We start from the raw sequence: 19,520 nt of genomic DNA, 5'->3' as shown, positions 1-19,520 counted from the left end.
TTAGCCAGGATGGTCTCGATCTCCTGACCTTGTGATCCGCCCGTCTCGGCCTCCCAAAGTGCTGGGATTACAGGCTTGAGCCACCGCGCCCGGCTCTAGGGTCCTTTCTAACTCAGACACTCTGGGCTTACCTTTTGTCCCCCTGTGTCACGGTACCATTGACAAACAAATGGATGTCAAAAAATTCCCCAAGATACACGGAGAGGCTCACTCTCTTGCCATTCTGGAAGTCCCCTGAAAGAGAAAAAAGTGAAGAGTAGTGACTATGACTCCCCTCAAAAAATGAATACATTGATTAAGAATCATTATCGGCCGGGCGCAGTGGCTCAAGCCTGTAATCCCAGCACTTTGGGAGGCCGAGACGGGCGGATCACGAGGTCAGGAGATCGAGACCATCCTGGCTAACACGGTGAAACCCCGTCTCTACTAAAAAATACAAAAAACTAGCCGGGCGAGGTGGCGGGCGCCTGTAGTCCCAGCTACTCAGGAGGCTGAGGCAGGAGAATGGCGTCAACCCGGGAGGCGGAGCTTGCAGTGAGCTGAGATCTGGCCACTGCACTCCAGCCTGGGCAACAGAGCAAGACTCCGTCTCAAAAAAAAAAAAAAAAAAAAAAAAGAATCATTATCTACGTAACCTTCTCTCAGCAGAAAATGCCCCAAGAAGTCTTTACAAGTGAGCAATAAAAATCTCCCTAAAAATCTCATTTTCTCCCCCATTTTTCCATTCATCTAAAAATAATGAGTAACTTCTGGATACATAACCCTCAGGTGGGCTCTTAAAAATCACAAATGAGGCCGGGCGCAGTGGCTCAAGCCTGTAATCCCAGCACTTTGGGAGGCCAAGATGGGTGGATCATGAGGTCAGGAGATCGAGACCATCCTGGCTAACACAGTGAAACCCCGTCTCTACTAAAAAAAAAATACAAAAAACTGGCCGGGCGAGGTGGCGGGCACCTGTAGTCCCAGCTACTCCGGAGGCTGAGGCAGGAGAATGGCATAAACCCGGGAGGCGGAGCTTGCAGTGAGCTGAGATCCGGCCACTGCACTCCAGCCTGGGCGACAGAGCCAGACTCCGTCTCAAAAAAATAAAAATAAAAATAAAAAAATCACAAATGAAAAATCTAAAAGCACGATCTCTTGCTTCCGGGAGTTCACAACCTGTGCAGAAACAGAAGATGAACACACGACAATTGAGTATATCGTAAGGCAGCAAACAAAAAGGCAACACTGTGAGTTACTGGTAACAGGTGCTCTAGGAGAGTGTTATCCATTCATTCATTCATGATTGAGACAGGGTTGTGCTCTGTCACCCAGGTTGGGGTGCAGTGATGTGAACATGGCTCACTGTAGCTTCCACCTCCTGGGCCCAAGCAATCCTCCCACCTCAGCCTCCAGGGTAGCTGGGACCACAAGCATGTACCGCCACACCCATCTAATTTTTTTTCTTTTTGTAGAGACAAGATCTCACTGTGCTACCCAGGCTGGTCTTGAGCTCCTGGGTACAAGTAATTACAGGCATGAGCCACCCCGCCTGGCCTAGCAGTGCTATTTAAAATGGTATCAGCCGGGCGCGGTAGCTCACACCTGTAATCCCAGCACTTTGGGAGGCTGAGGCAGGTGGATCACAAGGTCAGGAGATCAAGACCATCCTGGCTAACACAGTGAAACCCTGTCTCTACTAAAAAATAAAAATAAAATAAAAATTAGCTGGGCGTGGTGGCAGGTACCTACAGTTCCAGCTCTTTGGGAGGCTGAGGCAGGAGAATGACGTGAACCCGGGAGGCGGAGCTTGCAGTGAGCGGAGATTGCGCCACTGTACTCCAGCCTGGGCGACAGCGAGACTCCGTCTCAAATAAAGTAAAAATAAAAATAAAATGGTACCTTAGGACAGCCCAAATTAGAATCACTAGGCTGTTTGTTTCAAATGGAGATTCATGAGCTCTGCCTAAATTTACTGAATTTGATTATCCAGGAGTTTACAGATTGTGTGAGTCAAATGCCTTACACAGCACATGGAAATAAGCACACACTAAATGGTTGACAACGGAAATGTCTGAAGATCCAGACACATGATAAAATAGGCTCTGAGAATGGTATAGTTGTAAGGGCTGAACAGGGTGACAAGGGTGATGGTGGCCGGCATGAAAGAGAAAACACAGGCAAGAGACATTTTTCACAGCACGACCAAACCTTAGCAAGCCTCACAGTTTCTTAGAACTGCTACTTGTGCTGGGTCTTTGATATTCAAATTGGTCATAAGAATCAAAGGAACCGGCCAGGCGCGGTGGCTCAAGCCTGTAATCCCAGCACTTTGGGAGGCCGAGACGGGCGGATCACGAGGTCAGGAGATCGAGACCATCCTGGCTAACATGCTGAAACCCCGTCTCTACTAAAAAATACAAAAAACTAGCCGGGCGAGGCAGCGGGCGCCTGTAGTCCCAGCTACTCGGGAGGCTGAGGCAGGAGAATGGCTTCAACCCGGGAGGCGGAGCTTGCAGTGAGCTGAGATCCGGCCACTGCACTCCAGCGCGGGCGACAGAGCGAGACTCCGTCTCAAAAAAAAAAAAAAAAAAAAAAGAATCAAAGGAACCAGAAGGGAAAATGGGGCCTGGTCTCAAACCTTAGAAACTGAGAAATTAATGAAAATAGGGAAGATAGGAGCAGCCAGAGAAGAGAGGGCAGCCAGAGAAAACAAAGAGCCCACAGGTGGGGCACGATGCCTTGGGGTCCTGAAGGAATGGGGCATAGGACTCAGGGGTAAAGTTGGTCTTAAAAATCAGCAAATCTCTCTTCTCCTAGAAGGGATAGGGGAATGTGGCTTCTTCTCAGCAAGAAGAGGCTAAGATGTCTGTGGAACCAAGCCCAGAAGACCTGACAGGTCTGTTGACTTGAGGTGTTGCTGCCATGGCCAGAGCCACAAAAACAGGGAGCTGATGCAAGGGTCTCCTCACTCCTAGCCAGGAAAGGAAGAGTCCCCAGCAGGGCTCTGGGCTGAACTGAGGCTGCAGGAGGAACACCACACACACACCATGCCCATACATACCATGCACACTGGAACACACAAACACTCCAAACCAACCCGAATGAGCCACAAAATAGACTTGTTTCTGGCGGGAATTCGGTGAGGGCTCTCCTGTGTAAATACACAGTCTATTCCAGGAATAGTCTTGAATGCCAGCAGCAGCCACCAGGAAAGTCACACAGACCACTCACAGTCCATAAACCACATTCTGCAGAGCTCCAGGTCAACACAACTGGGAGAAAATGGAGGTGCCCGCCAAATGAAAGCGGACTTGTCCTGTTTGAGCTGAGGAGTCTCCCTTGCTCTGCATTCCAACCTAGAACAGTTTTTACAGCAAGCAAACCTTTAGAAGCTGAACAAACTGACAGCAAGAAATTGGCCAAAGAAAAACAACTGGAAAAGTGACCGCATAGAGAAACATTTTTTCTTTTTTGAGACAGAGTCTTGCTTTGTCACCCAGGCTGGAGTGCAGTGGTGCGATCTCGGCTCACTGCAAGCTCCGCCTCCCAGGTTCACACCATTCCCCTGCCTCAGCCTCCCGAGTAGCTGGGACTACAAGGGGCGTACCACCACGCCCGGCTAGTTTGTTGTTTTAGTAGAGACAGGGTTTCACCATAGCCAGGATGGTCTCAATCTCCTGACCTCATGATCTGCCTGCCTGGGCCTCCCAAAGTGCTGGGATTACAGGTGTGAGCCACCGCACCCAGCCAAGTAACTTATTTTTCATTGTATTTATCAGTAATGGTAGAATCTGAGTGAGGAGTATATGGATCTTGAAGTCTTTCGACTTTTCTGTATGTTTGAATATTTCCATAAGAAAATGTTGAAAAACCAAACAAATGGGGCAACCAGGTAACAACCTCCAGGTTGTACCCCCTCCCAGGAGCCCTCTAGGGCCCTCGGCATTCACACTGGGCCCAAGACAAGATCCCTCCCTCGGCCTTTTCTGGGGCTGGCGCTCTGAACACTACACACAGCCCAGAGTGAGCCCATGCGACAGGGCAGGGACCCACTCCACACTCCTCACTCGAGACCTGCCACAGCAGAAGCCCCCACCTGCCGGATGGCAGACAAATGAGCCCACGAGGTCTGGGGCCCTGTGTCCTATTACCACTGAGCCTGTCTCCCCATCAGCAAATCCCTCCTTCCATCCCATCTCACAGGGCAGGTGGACAGGGAGTTCTGCCTCAGCTTCACTGTGTAACTCAACCAATATGTCACCTCTGAGTCAAAGGCAGCTCCCTCCTGGAAACGGTAAAGGAACCCCGTGAGCCACTCCTTGGCATTTCTCCTCCTGGGGATGCAGAAAGGGTGGGTGGGACCAAGTCTGCCAGGGATGTGGTTGGAGGATGGGTAGGGAACACGTCAGAGGCAGCCAGGCAGCCTGGGGTTGGCATGGCCCTGCAGCTGCACATCTACAGCTCCTAGAGGCTCCCAAAGATGCAAAATCACTTAAGCAAGGTACTCGTTCTACAGCAGGCGGAGCTGAGCAGGTGCCACAGGGGAGCCCGGAGATCCCTATATGGCTGTAAGTTTGAAAAGTAAGGCCTGCAAGGCTGAACAAACCAAGAATTCAGCAAGGCAGAAAAACCAAACACGAGAGAACCAGGAGAAGTGTATGGGAGGGAAGGAGAGCCCCAGCCCTCCTAGAGTAAATAACAGAGGAACCTGCCCACACAGGCTGCGGAGCTCGGGGCGGCTCAGGCGGCAGACCCTGGGGTAACCTGCCCATCATCACAGAGCTAGTCAGGGATGAAGATGAAGAGCTGGGACTCAAGCCCGAGTGCTGTTTTAAGTACCTGAAAGGCTTGCTCTGTGGAGCCCCAGGAGACCAGCATCGGGAAGTCCAAGGGGCAGCTCCAGGCAGTCAGGGGAGGTGGGGCTGGCTGTCCCAAGAGCTTCACCTACTGCAGGAACTAGGGCTCCTGAAGGGGATGGTTTAGGTTCTGGTAACCAGCCCCCACCCACCCAGAAACAAACCAAAAACAGCAGTCTAGGGGCAGGAGTGGGGCTGCATTGTGCCCTTCAGTGAGGACTGAACTGCATGGCATGGAGAATTCCTGGCCCTGGATGGCTGAGGGGACTCGAAGAGCAGTCAGTGCACACCCAGAGCAGAGGAATGGCAAGGGAATTTGGGGTTTTTGAGGTCTGTATCACTCAGGAGGACATGTAGTGATATGATCACAGCTCACTTCACCCTCAAACTCCCGGGCTCAAGCAATCCTATTGCCACAACTTCCCAAATAGCTGGAACTACAGGTGTGTGCCACCATGCCCAGCTAACTTTTGTACAGATGGGGGTCTCGCTACATTGCCCAGGCTGGCCCCGAACTCCTGGGCTCAAGCAATCCTCCCGCTTCAGCCTCCCAAAGCACTGGGATTACAGGCATGAGCAACTGTGTCCAGTCTGGCAACGAGATTTTTCAGCGTGTGACCTAGGCAAGTCTGCAATTCAGAAAAACATACCAAGGCAGCAGGAAGGATCTAAACAAGTGGCTCTTAAACTCTTTTGCTCAAAAAGCATAGTAAAAACACAATTTATGACTCTAGACACACATACATTTCATATCATATTTACCCTTGCCGTGTGCCATGCACTGTTGATATTTTCTACCCTGTCTTTTTAAATGCTAGTTATTACAGAGAAACCAAGGCCTAGGTTTACAAGAGGATTTCTCCACTGCATCACTATTGAATTCAGGGCCAGACACTTCCCTGCACATGGTGGGAGAACCAGCAGCCTCCTGGCCTCTACCCACTAGATGCCAGCAGCACCCACCCCACAGTTGTGACAACCCAAAACGTCCTCGGGGGGAAAATCACCCCAACGAAGAACCCCTGGTTTCCACTGTGGAAATGGAGAACCTACACTCAGGTTTGATTTTGCAACACAAAGCTGCGTAACAGGGCATCGGAGTGTTCTAGATTGTGCTAACCACTAATGCAGGGAGAACTCCACATCAGTCTTGCATTTTACTTGCCTCATTCTCTCAATGCAGAACTCAGGGGATCAGATGATGTGCAGCCATTAGGAAAATGGGCCATTAGAAAAACGAGCCGTTAGAAATCGCCGGTGAGCCCAGGAGAGACCCCTGAGCTCCACAGACCTCCAGGTTAGCACTTCCTATAACTCTTAGGAAAAGAGGGGCTGGCTGTCACCCCAAACAGGCAAGACAAGTCAGCGAAGCTCTCCCCGAGGCTCCCACCAGGCCTGTGGAATGCAGTGATCAAGGCGCTAAGTGAGGAGTAAGCTCCTAGAGAGCAAAAGGAATCCTGGGACCTTCAGAAGCAGGCCAGGAGCTGAAACCAGTCAGACCTGGGCGCTTTCTTAGGCTTTAGGGTGGAACTCATCTGTATTTCCAATCAACACTCAACCTTCTATGCCTGTGATTCTGGTGCAGGTAACCCTCCCTCCACACTGAGAACAGGGGTCTGGTCTGACCACGCCACCAAAACTAAGGCTCCCCAGGGGAAGCGACTCAGCAGGCTGTGGGTTGTTGATGGCTCTTTCTTGGCTGGTTTGGGAGCCTGATCCCACAGCTGCAGCTTAGGAAGAACAGTCTCTACGGAGGAACAGGAACCAGGACTCCCATAGTCTCTCTCTGGCCTCTGCGCTACCTGGCAAAGAGCCATGTCACCCTGGCCTCGAACCCTGCAGCCTGCCTCACCAGGAGACAGGATCAAGGACAGGGGCCTCGCCTTGGCACCAGGTGGCCCTTCATATGCAGACAAACACTTTACCCAGGATATGAATAAGGTCCACAGGCACTCGGGAGGAATGTGGATGTGCAATTTACCGTCAAGGAGGCAGGATGTCATTGGAGAACAATGGAACAGAAGGTGGGCACGTGCACAGAAAATGAAACTGCAAGGCCCCAGGCCTGGGCTCCCTCCCCTGACCCAGTGCCCCTGGCTGCCCTGATGCACCAGTGCCAGCCCACCCCCAATTCTTCCTCTTCTCCCACACACCCCAAACCTGCCACCACCACCAACAGGCAAAATAGCCACCCATTCTCTGACATTAGCAGCACGCTTTTGGTGAAAATGAAACCAATCTACATTAAAGTATGTTTCATCTGTAACCTTGTTTAGGCAAACAATCTCCCAGAAAATGGACACTTCACAAGGACAAGCAGTTTATAAGAAAATAGTGACCTGGTGGGGAATCCCACCGAGGGGTTCTGAAGTAGACAGGTCTTCCATGGCCCTTCAAATTCCTCTGTGGCCACTGAAACCCGGAAAACGGTGGCCCAAGAGGCCAGACCTCTAGCACAAACCTGTGTGGATTATGAGGGACAGATGCAACTGAAGTGACCCTGACCTCACGGAAATGCCTGGGGGCCCAGCAGCCCCCGTCTCTGCATGGCGATTCCAAGTGAACATCCCATGTCAAGCTGGCCGCTTTCAATAACTCAGCTGGGCTAAGCAGTCACATTTTCAGATAACCTGTCTCCCTTGATGCTCACGGTATCTCCATTTTAAAGATGAGGAACTGAGGCCAAGGTGGGCGGATCACCTGAGGTCGGGAGTTTGAGACTAGCCTGACCAACATGGAGAAACCCTGTCTCTACTAAAAACACAAAACTAGCAGGGTGTGGTGGTGCACACCTGTAATCCCAGCTACTCGGGAGGCTGAGGCAGGAGAATCGCTTGAACCCGGGAGGGGGAGGTTGCAGTGAGCCGAGGTCACGCCATTGCACTCCAGCCTTCCAGCCTAGACAAGAGCGAGAATCCATTCCAAAAAAAGAAAAGATGAGGAATTGGAGGCTAAAAGCACGTAACTGCCCTCGGAGCACTCAGCGAAGAGGGAGAGCAGAGGACAACACAGGTTTTCTGACGCCAGCTGTGGCTCCATCTGTGCTTCCATTTCCTGCTGGGGGCAGAGCCACCCAGTTCTGTGGGATGGAAACTGACCAGTGAGCATAAGTTGATAAGCCCAGTGCTGGACGGGTGGAATGGGCAAAAAGGCTTCCTGAAGGAGGTGACAGACAGCCCAGAGGCACCAGCACACCCTACATGTCCCCACCAGGGACCCTGACATGGGGAGGGGTCTGGAGTTGGGCTGAAATAGGGGAAGGGAGCTTTTCCAACATGCTAACTTGGCTCTCTGAGCCCAGAACATGAACTCTGTGCCTGGGACTAAGGTATTAGTACGTGTTGTTTACAAGCCCGCCTCGGGGCAGGGAGTCCACAGCAGAGCTGAATAGATTGTGGAGTCCAGACAGCAATCCACCCCCCGCCCCTGCCCCCATGCCGGGCACTGCAGTGTCTCCATCAAAATCTTCCTCTGGTTTTTTTTTTTTTGGAGACAGTCTCAGTCTGTGCCCAGGCTGGAGTGCAGTGGCACAATCTAAGCTCACCACAACCTCCACCTCCCAGGTTCAAGTGATTCTCCTGCCTCAGCCTCCTGAGCAGCTGGGATTACAGATGCATGTCACCACGCCAGACTAATTTTTATATTTTTAGTAGAGATGGGGTTTCACCACGTTGGCCAGGCTGATCTCGATCTCCCAACCTCAGGTGATCCACCTGCCTCGGCCTCCCAAAGTGCTGGGATTACAAGCATGAGCCATTGCACCTGGCCTCCTCTGGTCACTTCTAACCTTCCATTCCCACTGACAACCCCAGAGCCATCACAGGTAGGGGTCTGTATCAGCTCTGCTGTGATTTATAAAATGGGGAAAATCTACTTTAAACAAAATCTGGGGTCACCCAAGGTAGGGAGGGCATGAGTCCTCAGCTTCCCAGGGGCAGGGGTGGGGGGCTCTCTCCAGCTGCTCTTCCAGTTCCTCCCCAGCTGCAGCCTCTGAATCAAGTTGGGACCCTCACGTTGGTGTTGAGGATGACTTTCTTGATTTGTCATGCCCTGGGGCATCTCTGGCCTTTTCACTGCCTGCCTGGTTACAACGGCCAAGGCCACTCCACCTACCACCTCTTTCCTTTTCAGGACCATCTTGGCAAAAAACCAGTTTCCTCTCACCACTTCCCTGCTGCACAAGACCTTACACTAGTTCCTCACAGCCTGCAAAATGGACTCAAATTCCCCATCAGACTTCAAGACCTCCACTGCAGCCTCAGCCGATGCCCCAGCCTCTCAGCCCCCTCTCCTCCAGTCCCACACACTCAAAGTCTGGTTACCCACTCTAAGAGCAGCAGCAGCAGCTGGGAAATTGTTAGAAATGAAATTTTCAGGCCCTGTTCCAGATCTACTGAGTCAGAACTCCAGGGGCAGGGCCCAGTGATCTGTTTGTCACAGCCCTCCGGGTGGTCCTGATGCAGCCTGAAGTTTGGCAACTGCTGCTCCAGCCACACTGACCTCCCCAGGGCTCCACGTCAGAAGCTCAGAAGCACATGCCCCTTCAGCCTCCCCACTTCTCATGCTGTCCCCATGGCAGGCAGCACCCTTCCCTGCCCTCTCTGGTCATCCAAGCTCCTTCTCTGTGGCTGTTCACACACACTCTGTAAACATCTTCAGGCCAGGCCTGGTGGCTTATGCCTATAATCCCAGCACTTTGGGAGGCTGAGGTGGGTGGATCACCTGAGGTCAGGAGTTCAAGAACCAGCCTAGCCAATATGGTGAAATCCTGTCTCTACTAAAAATACAAAAATTTGCCGAGCGTGGTGGCGCCTGTAATCCCAGCTACTTGGGAGGGCTGAGGCAGGAGAATTGCTTGAACCCGGGAGGTGGAGATTGCAGCGAGCCGAGATCACGCCACTGCACTCCAGCCTGGGCAACAGTACAAGACTCCGTCTCAAAAATACATACATACATACATAATCTTCAGCACAACAGAGAACCCAGTAAGCTAAATACCAGGAAACACAGATGAGTGAGACATGCTCCTTATCCCTGAGGAGCTCACGGAGGAATGGGAAGGATGGCAGTGCCTAGCCTAGATGTCACATCTGATAGGTTTCCCAGCAGAATCAGGGCAGCTGGCAAAGATGGGCTCAGGGAGAGACCAGGAATTGGGGGAGCTCATAGCTACAGCCAGGTGCCAAAGCTTAGCCCAGTACTGGGCACACGGAGGACCCTGCGTCAGTCCCCACTGACTGATGGAGCAATGATCCCAGGAGCCCTACAGCCCAGATCTCAGGAAAGTGTCTGGGTGTTGCCAAAAACTCCCTACCTGACCAAACTTGAGTGGGCGCCTCTGAGCCCTCTTTTAAATTAAGCCTTGGCCTTGGGCTCGTCCTTGGCCTGCTCAGTCTTGTTTTTTGTGGGTTTTTTTTTTTTTTGAGATGGAGTCTCGCCCTGTTGCGCAAGCTGGAGTGCAAAGGCACCATCTCGGCTCACTGCAACCTCTGCCTCTCGGGTTCAAGCAATTCTCTGCCTCAACCTCCAGAGTGGCTGGGATTACAGGCATGCACCACCATGCCCGGCTCATTTTTTGTATCTTTAGTAGAGACCGGGTTTAACTCAAACTCCTGACTTCGTGATCCACCCACCTCGGGCTTCCAAAGTGGTGGGATTACAGGTGCTCAGCCACCGCGCCTGGCCTCAGTCCAGTTTTAATAAGAATCCTGCTGAGTCGATTTAGAAAAGATGCCCCCACCCTCAATATGTGATCAGCAAGACTGCTTGACTTCAGCAAGACTGCTGTCAAGCTGGGTTAACCAGAATCCCTCTTACTTCCGAGGTTTCCTCTTTGTAATTTTCTACCACTGACCCCTACCCTCCTCGGCCCTCAATCTTCACTTTTCCTTGTTGTATTCAAAGTTGAGCCCTCTCGTCCGGGCACAGTGGCTCATGCCTGTAATCCCAGCACTTTGGGAGGCCAAGGCGGGCGGATCACGAGGTCAGGAGATCGAGACCATCCTGGCTAACACGGTGAAACCCTGTCTCTACTAAAAAATACAAAAAATTAGCCAGGCGTGGTGGTGGGCGCCTGTAGTTCCAGCTACTCGGGAGGCTGAGGCAAGAGAATGGCATGAACCCGGGAGGTGGAGCTGGCAGTGAGCCGAGATCATGCCCCTGCAGTCCAGCCTGGGCAGCAGAGCAAGACTCTGTCTCCAAAAAAAAAAAAAAAAAAAAGAACTTGAGCCCTCTCTCTCCCCCTCTGCAAAAGCCCACATAGCAGCAGTCCCTCTTGAAAGTCTTCCTTAGTTGCTTTAACAAGTGTCATGAATATCTTTTCTTTAACAGCATGAGCCTATCCTTTGCCATCTCCATTCCAAGGCTGGGGCCCCCACGTTTGCTAGGTTTTTTGGCATCCCTCCCTCACATACTGCACACATTGATTAGTTTTTAGTATGTGGAGGTCACCAAACCATAATCATCCACCCCTGCCCCCCCCACCTTGGCAAGCACCCTCTCTCCTTAGTCCAGAGGAACGTTCTGTCAGCCTGAGAGGCCTGGGATCAAAATCCAGCTCTACCTTTTTTTCTTCCCCGAGACAGAGTCTCACTATGTTGCCCAGGCTAGATAGAGTGTATCTCGGCTCACTGCAACCAGGTTCAAGCGATTCTCCTGCCTCAGCCTCCCAAGTAGCTGGAATTACAGGCACACACCACCACATCTGGCTGATTTTTGTACTTTTAGTAGAGATGGGGTTTCACCATGTTGGTCAGGCTGGTCTCAAACTCTTGACCTCAGGTGATCCACCCTCCTTGGCCTCCTAAAGGGCTGGGGTTACAGGTGTGCACCACTGCACCAGCCTCAGCTCCACCTTTTATTGTCTGTCAGGCCTTGGAAGGAAGATGCAACCTCCATGGGCCTTGGTTCTCCATTGGTAAAACTGGGGCGACTACAGCTACATCCCAGGGCTATTGTGGGGATACGGGGACATGGCAGGGACAGGACCAGCCCTTCTCCAGGAATACAGGAAGTCCTCAGCATAAGCCGATGTTCTGATCCACAGGCCACCAAGAAAACAACGAGTCTTCCCTTTGGCAAGGAGTTTTACATGTTCCAAAGCACCTTCTCCAATTCACCATTCGCCTTGATGCTGCGGCGTTCCCAGGGCATCACCGGGACCCAGAGCAATGGACACAGTGAACTACCAGACAAGATGAAGGCTCTTCACCCATCCCACACGGCTCCCGTGGTAAGAGACCCGGGGAAAGCCAAGAGGGGTTACATGTCACAGAAAGGCTGTTCCTCTCCTTGTTCTCAGCAGTGACCTTTTAGCTCAGACACTATTCCGAGAGCAGGAATCCTCCCCCACACCAGGGCTGAGCTCGGCCAGCACTCTGAATTCCTCCCTGCAGTGCCCAGAACTCACCAATAATCGAAAAGGAGCGTTTCTGGCAGTCCCCTGCCAGGAGGTAACTGCAGTATCCCGCAAAGCTGTACATGCTCCCATCAAAGGTGTTGATGAAGTCACTTCCGAAGAGGCTGCATCGGGCCATGGATGACCTGCCGCGAGTCCCTTCTGCACAAAGGGTCCCTGGAGGGAGACAGGCCACAGGTTGGGCTGGTGATCCCAGGCCACAACGGGGACCATCAGCTCAAACCTCTCTGGCCTCATAGAAATTAGATTGCCTCTGATAGAAATTGGGCTGTGCAGAGGTATTTTCCATCCTAAATGAGACTAAAGCTGTTGCTTTCAGCTCCCATATACGACTCCAGACTCCAGCAATAACTAAGGAACGGTTTTTCAGGAAATCTAGTTTTAATGACATTTACTTACAGATTTAAAATATGTTCATTATTAAAAATTTGGAGCATACAGAAGAAAACACAAAGAAGCTGGTCAGGCATAGTGGCTTATGCCTATAATCCCAGCGCTTTGGGAGGCCGAGGCAGGCAGATCACCTGAGGTCAGGAGTTCAAGACCAGCCTGATCAACATGGTGAAACCCTGTCTCTACTAAAAATACAAAAACTAGCCGGGTGCGGTGGTGGGCGCCTATAATCCCAGCTACTCGTGAGGCTGAGGCAGGAGAATTACTTGAGCCCGGGAGACGGAGGTTGCACTGAGCCAAGATCGCACCACTGCACTCCAACCTGGGCGACAGAGTGAGACTCCGTCTCAAAAAAGAGAAAAGAAAACACAAAGAAGTTAAAACCATCTGTAACCCAACATTTGGCGATGATTAGAATTAACATTTCAATGTTCATCTTTCCATTTTATTTTATAGCATACATACAGCTGTGGGTTTTTCAGAAACTGGTGACCACCTTGTGCAAACTACCTATAACCTGTTTATTTCTCAATAGATTATAAATAATTCATCGCGCTCTTGTATGTACTTCCAATATGCGGTTTTTAGTGGCTGCATCATATTTTGCATCTCAATGTCCATAGTATAGCCCTCTATTGTTAGGTTTCTAGCATGTTTCCATATGTTTTATTATAAATAGATTGCAATGAGCATCTTTGTACATAAATCTACTAGTATATCTTAAGGTTAAATTTTGAACAGATCAGACGGTGTGCCTGGCACAGACTCTATGAAGTGTCAGTTCCTCCAGCGTCAGCACATGCTAACTCCTTCACTGACCATGGTTGTGTGTGTGTGCCTGTGTGTTGGCAGGTGGGGAAATACAGCAGTAAATCTCTAAGCGTTCTGGGTTCCCTGGCAAAAGACCCACCTGGTAGGAAGATGCAGAGAGTGTGATAAATGTGTATTTTTTTTTCCCCAGACTCACCTGCAGGCAGCAACTGGATGATGCTGACCTGAGAGATCTAAGTGGAAAGTACCCAAGGTCAAAAGTCCCCTCCCACCATTTACAGGCTCAGAATCTCAGCAAGGGAAGGGCAGCAGTATGATGCAGTGCAGTGCCAAGGGTGTTGGCCTGGGACCCAGAAGACTGACCTCTGGTTATGGCTGTAGACTTTGGAGCAGTCATTTCTCCTCTCTGACCCTCGGTCTCTCCATTTGTATCATGGGAGGTTCAACTAGGTGACCTCCACTATCTCATCTAAAACTAATCATCTATCCAAGTCTTGGATTCCTTCTTCCTCCTCCTGTGGTCCCACAACATAGGACGGTTCTGTGCCACCTTTATGCTGCTTAATTCCCCAATAGGAGACGGCATTTGCAGGCACCTGGTCTCTGCAATACAAGTCAAGGGTAGGAACTCTGCGGAACCTTCACAGGAAGCAACCAGCAGGAGCCTAAGTTGGGGCTAGGCATACAGGGGAGCTCCAGACACATCTGCTGGTTCCCAGAAAGGGGTCACTCCAGATGGCCCTGGGGCAGGAATGAGAAATAGAGGCCCTTTGGTACCTACCTGGCAAGACGAGGGCCACAGCAAGCAGTACCCCGGCAAATCTGGCAGGAATCATCTGCAGAGAAGAGATGTGAGCTGGTCATTGCCACCCAGGTAGGTGGCTGCTGGTGTGGCGACTGTCAGGGCATGCAGTAGCAAAAACATTTTGAAGCAGGAGAAAAGATGGATCCTCATGACCCCCTTTTCCCCTTTGAACATGGCCTTCTGGCCCACTGCCCTCCCCCGCCTCCCGAAACCCCTGGCCAGTGCCAGACCCAAGGGTAACAATCGCGATGAGCTGGGATCTGTGGGCACCTTTCCAGAGACAGCAGTCCCAGGCCCAAGACAAGAGGCACACTCTGCCTTCCCTCCAGGCCAGCCAGGCCTCTCTCATATCCCTGCCTCCTGAAGCAGCTGGGAACTCACACGCACCTCATTCCTTCCTGCCTCTGCATCCCAACTGGCGAGTAGGAACCGTCTTACACTTCTGTGCCCACCACAGCAGCCCAGACATAGAGAATGCTCAGGAACTGCCAACTTGATGGTTTGCTTGTTGGCCCCAGACTCTGTACCACAAGGGCCTTCACAAGAGCAAGAGCTGTCTCCCTTGTCTCCAATCCCAGCACCTGGCAAGATGCTTAGCACCCAGGAGATGTCCAGCAAATGTTTGCTGAGTTCACGTAAAAAAAAAATGGACAGGAGTCCAGCGGCCCTGGATGCAGGCCAACTTCCCCACTGTGTGAGCCCCCAAGAGAGGAACCATTACCCCTGGCTGACACAGCATACCCCAAGTCCCTTAGAGCCCCTGCTCTACCCCTCTCCTCTGGGAAAGGTTGTTAAATGAAATGCAGAATCTGTTGCCCGAGATTCACTGGGGGGGGACTCCTTTCCTACCCAAGGTCCCATCCAGCCAAAGGTGAAATCAAGCCAATACGTGATATATCTGTGGAAGGAACACTGAGATGTCCGTTACAGCTATAGGTCTTGGTCTCCAAGCAAGTGTCCCCTCCCAGTCCTAACACTCAGGTACATTCAGCTGCTCCCAAAAGGTTATCACAGGTGAGGGCAAAGCTCATTCCAACTCACTTCAGTGAAGTACTATGAAACGGTAAAAACCCACTGCATGAACAAAAGCAGGCCCAGGACCCTCAGAGGCAAGTGGAGGAGGGAGTATTAGGATCACCCCTGGCTGAATTGAATTGCCCCTCCAAACAAAGGCCTTCTAGTCCAGGGACAGAGAACCCCAGCTCCCCAGGAGCAGGCAGTCAGTCCTGCATCTTCCTCCCACAACTGAGCCAGCTCTCCTTCCAAAGGCCATACCTTCCCCTGCAATGAGGGCTGCGGGTATCTCCAAGGTCCCTGGGAAACTCAGCCGCTGGACAACGGTGCCGCCCACCCTAGGCCATGCTCCCAGCTGCTGCAAAGGCTCAATCAGGTCTGCTACAGCTCTGGACTGTCTTGCTGTTAAGTAGCCCGGGGGCTGTGGAGTCCCCACTGCTGGGGAAGATAAAGTCCAAGCTGTGACATCCACCAACCACCCTCCCTTTCCCACCACAATAGCTGTGAGCTGCCACAACAGGGGATTGGCCTCCTTTTAATTACCAAAAGGGAACAATGAAAGGAAATGGTATTAGAAGTACCTCCAAGCTGATAAAGCTTTGTAGAGTTTGGAGGGAGACCTCCTGGCAGCTGCCTTAATGAACTGCCTTGCCCTCCCCAAACACCCCCCCTCAACCTCTACACCCCCACACTTGATCCCTGGTCTTCCTAGAGTGCCCCACCTGTGCGGGATAACCAGGAATGCTGGTTGCCTCAGGGCAGGCTGATACAGGCCTGGGGGGAGTCACAGGAGAACAACACAGCTTCCTGATCCAGCTTCCAGGGCTGGGCTCCAGGGAAGTTGGGAAAAACACCTCAACCTGAGCCAATTTTGCTGCTGTGTTTGGAGGAAGGGGAGCACTAACACTTCCTATGCACCCCAGGTAGGAAGGATCTGGTCCTGGTCCTGACAAAAACAGTCCACTTGGGTCCTGGCCAGGGTTGAATGGACCAGTTAAAGATGAAGGTCTTGGCCACAAGCCTAGGCCTTTGTAAAACGGTGAAAGTGGGGAGCGATGGTTTGAGTCTAATACTTCTACTGTTTCTACATTCTAATAATTCTAATTCTCAAGGACGCTTCCAGCCACTTCTGGTACCCTGCCCTTATATACACACACACATTCTTCCCAGCCTCCCATTCTCAAAAGCCTAATTCTCAACATCATCTGCTAAACTAATTCCTACTAAAATAACTGATGAAATGGGCAGGGGTGGGGGGGAAGGTGACTCTCGTGCTGGGATTCCAGGTACTGAGACGAGCACCCTGAGGCATGTCTGGGTATGGAAGACCTCCTCACTGCTTCTCTATGATACCCCCTGCCCTAAGACTGAGAAACCACTAGGTTCCAACCTCCTCCCTTCCCACATACCTCACACTCCACCACTCCCTTTACCGCCCCAGAAGACAAGGATGCACACTCCCAAGGAAGAAAAATGGCACAATAGGCAGAATCAGCATGAGACAGTAGAAAAGGCCATTGAAGGGCCGGGCACGGTGGCTCACGCCTGTAATCCCAGCACTTTGGGAGGCCAAGGCAGGTGATCACGAGGTCAGATCAAGATCATCCTGGCTAACATGGTGCAACTCCATCTCTACTAAAAATACAAAAACTTAGCCGGGTGTGGTGGTGCATGCCTGTAGTCCCAGCTACTCAGGAGGCTGAGGCAGGAGAATGGTGCGAACCCACAAGGAGGAGCTTGCAGTGAGCCGAGATCTCGCCACTGCACTCCAGCCTGGGTGACAGAGTGAGACTCCGTCTCAAGAAAAAAAAAAAAAAAAAAGCCGTCAGGATTTTCCACTTCTCGTTTTTTAAAAAAAACTAAATAATCTGAAAATCCTCTCATTACAAATATCTTTACATGCTGTGCTAAATACAATATTCTTTAAATGCACAGTTGATCTGGGAGGAAAGTAAGGAATATCTTCAAGGGTCAATGAGGAAGAGGAGCCTAAATGAGCATGAGGCAAGGTAGGCCCATGGGTGGCCTAGCGTAGGCCAGTCTGGGAACCCTCCAGACTGGAGGCTGCACATTGCAAGAATGGGCAGTTCAGCTATGGGCCTCACTCAGAGGGAGAGCTAGAATGGAGATCCCTGCATAAAGCTGAAACTTTGAAGGGAAACATCTTCCAAACGGTGGACCAGGAAAAAAACCCATCCCCCAACGTAGAAGATAAGGAAGTTTGCCTGTCTCCACCTGTTTCATTTGGGGAGGGGAAATTAAGTCTTTAGAATTTTCCTTTTTTTTTTTGAGATGGAGTCTTGCACTGTCCACCAGGCTGGAGTGCAATGGCACGATCATGGCTCACTGCAACCTCCACCTCCTAGCTTCAAGCAATTCTCCTGCCTCAGCCTCCCAAGTAGCTGGGATTACAGGTGCCCACCACCATACCCAGCTAATTTTGTGTATTTTTAGTAGAGAAAGGGTTCCACTATGTTGGTCAGGCTGGTCTCAAACTCCTGATCTCATCATCCGCCTGCCTCCGCCTCCCAAAGTGCTGGGATTACAGGTGTGAGCCAGCGCACCCGGTCTAGAATTTTCATCCTTTGCACTCATGCAAATAAAGTTCTCTTGAGGATGAATTCAAAAATCACAAATTTTTCAACACTTGAGAAAACAATCTACCATGAGCAAGAATTAGATCCCTAAGAATTTCAGATAATAAAATGATGAGAGAAAGATAAAAAAAAAATTAGTGTTTAAAATTATAATAGAGGCTAGACACGGTGGTTCATGTCTATAATTCCAGCACTTTGGAAGGCTGAGATGGGATAATCGCTTGAGACCAGGAGTTCAAGACCAGCCTGGACAACACAGGAAGACCCTGTCTTTACAAAGAATAAACTTTAAGGCAGGGCACAGTGACTCACAGCAAGCGGATCATGAGGTCAATAGATCAAGACCATCCTGGCCAACATGGTGAAACCCCATCTCTACTAAAAACACAAAAATTAGCTGGGCATGGTGGCAGGCACCTGTAGTCCCAGCTACTCCGGAGGCTGAGGCAGGAGAATCTCTTGAACTCGGGAGACAGTGGTTGCAGTGAGCCAAGATCGCACCACTGCACTCCAGCCTGGTGACCGAGCCACTCTGTCAAAAAAAAAAACAAAAAAAAAAGAACAGAAGGAAAACTTGAAAAAGAACTTTAAGGCCAGACGTGGAGGCTCACACCTGTAATCCCAACACTTTGGGAGGCAGAGGCAAGAGGATTGTCTGTGCTCAGGAATGTGACACTAGCCTACACAACACAGCGAGACCCCATGTCTACAAAAAATAAAAATAAAAAATTAGGCCGGGCGCGGTGGCTCAAGCCTGTCATCCCAGCACTTTGGGAGGCCGAGACGGGCGGATCACGAGGTCAGGAGATCGAGACCATCCTGGCTAACACGGTGAAACCCCGTCTCTACTAAAAAATATAAAAAATTAGCCGGGCGAGGTGGCGGGCGCCTGTAGTCCCAGCTACTCGGGAGGCTGAGGCAGAATGGCGTGAACCCGGGAGGCGGAGCTTGCAGTGAGCTGAGATCCGGCCACAGCACTCTAGCCTGGGAGACAGAGCGAGACTCCGTCTCAAAAAAAAAAAAAAAAAAAAAAAAAAATTAGCTGGGCCTGGTGGTGTATGCTGTGGTCCCAGCTACTCCAGGAGGCTGAGGTAGGAGGGAGGACCCCTATGGAGCCCAGGAGGTCGAGACTGCAGTGAGCCATAATCGTGCACTCCAGCCTAGCCAACAGAGTGAGATCCTGTCCCAAAAAAGAAAAAAAAAAAAAAAAGTAACTTTAAGAAATGTATATAGTAAATTAACTGAAAACTCAAACACACCAGATATTTTTGGGAAAAAAAGCTGAGAAGTGGTTCTAAAGAAATTATTGAAATATGGAGACAAAAAAATGGAGGAGCAGCCAGGCATGGTGGCTCATGCCTGTAATCCCAGCACTTTGGGAAGCTGAGGCCAGCAGATCACTTGAGGTCAGGAGTTCGAGACCAGCCTGGGCAACATGTAGAAATCCCGTCTCTACCTGGTGTGGTAGTACATGCTTGTAATTCCAGCTATTCAAAAGGCTGAGGCAGGAGAATTGCTTGAACCCAGGAGACAGAGGTTGCAGTGAGCCAAGATCACACCACTGCGCTCCAGCCTGTGTGACAGAGTGAGACTCCATCTCAAAAAAATAAAAAATAAAAAAAATTAAAAATGGAGGAGGAATTAAGAAACATGACAGAATTAGAAGATAAAAAGAAGTGCTGAGA

At 50.9% G+C, this 19,520-nt stretch overlaps 1 protein-coding gene across 1 annotated transcript in view; it reads right to left on the bottom strand.

Annotated features, from left to right (window-relative positions):
• The window catches only part of VWF (von Willebrand factor), a 176,814-nt gene extending 161,066 nt beyond the window's left edge, over positions 1 to 15,748 (bottom strand). Inside the window, exons 1-4 of the mRNA XM_033223122.1 lie at positions 15,500 to 15,748; positions 14,201 to 14,255; positions 12,247 to 12,411; positions 132 to 234 (exon numbers count right to left, since the gene is read on the bottom strand). Coding sequence (XP_033079013.1) covers positions 132 to 234; positions 12,247 to 12,411; positions 14,201 to 14,255 — 323 coding nt within the window. The 5' untranslated portion in view covers positions 15,500 to 15,748. The remainder of the gene's footprint in view (positions 1 to 131; positions 235 to 12,246; positions 12,412 to 14,200; positions 14,256 to 15,499) is intronic.
• Between the last annotated feature and the right edge of the window lie 3,772 nt (positions 15,749 to 19,520).

Source organism: Trachypithecus francoisi, unplaced genomic scaffold (assembly GCF_009764315.1).
Source record: "Trachypithecus francoisi isolate TF-2019V2 unplaced genomic scaffold, Tfra_2.0 Lachesis_group11, whole genome shotgun sequence".
Lineage (NCBI taxonomy): Eukaryota > Metazoa > Chordata > Mammalia > Primates > Cercopithecidae > Trachypithecus > Trachypithecus francoisi.
This window is presented reverse-complemented; position numbering and strand designations above follow the sequence as displayed.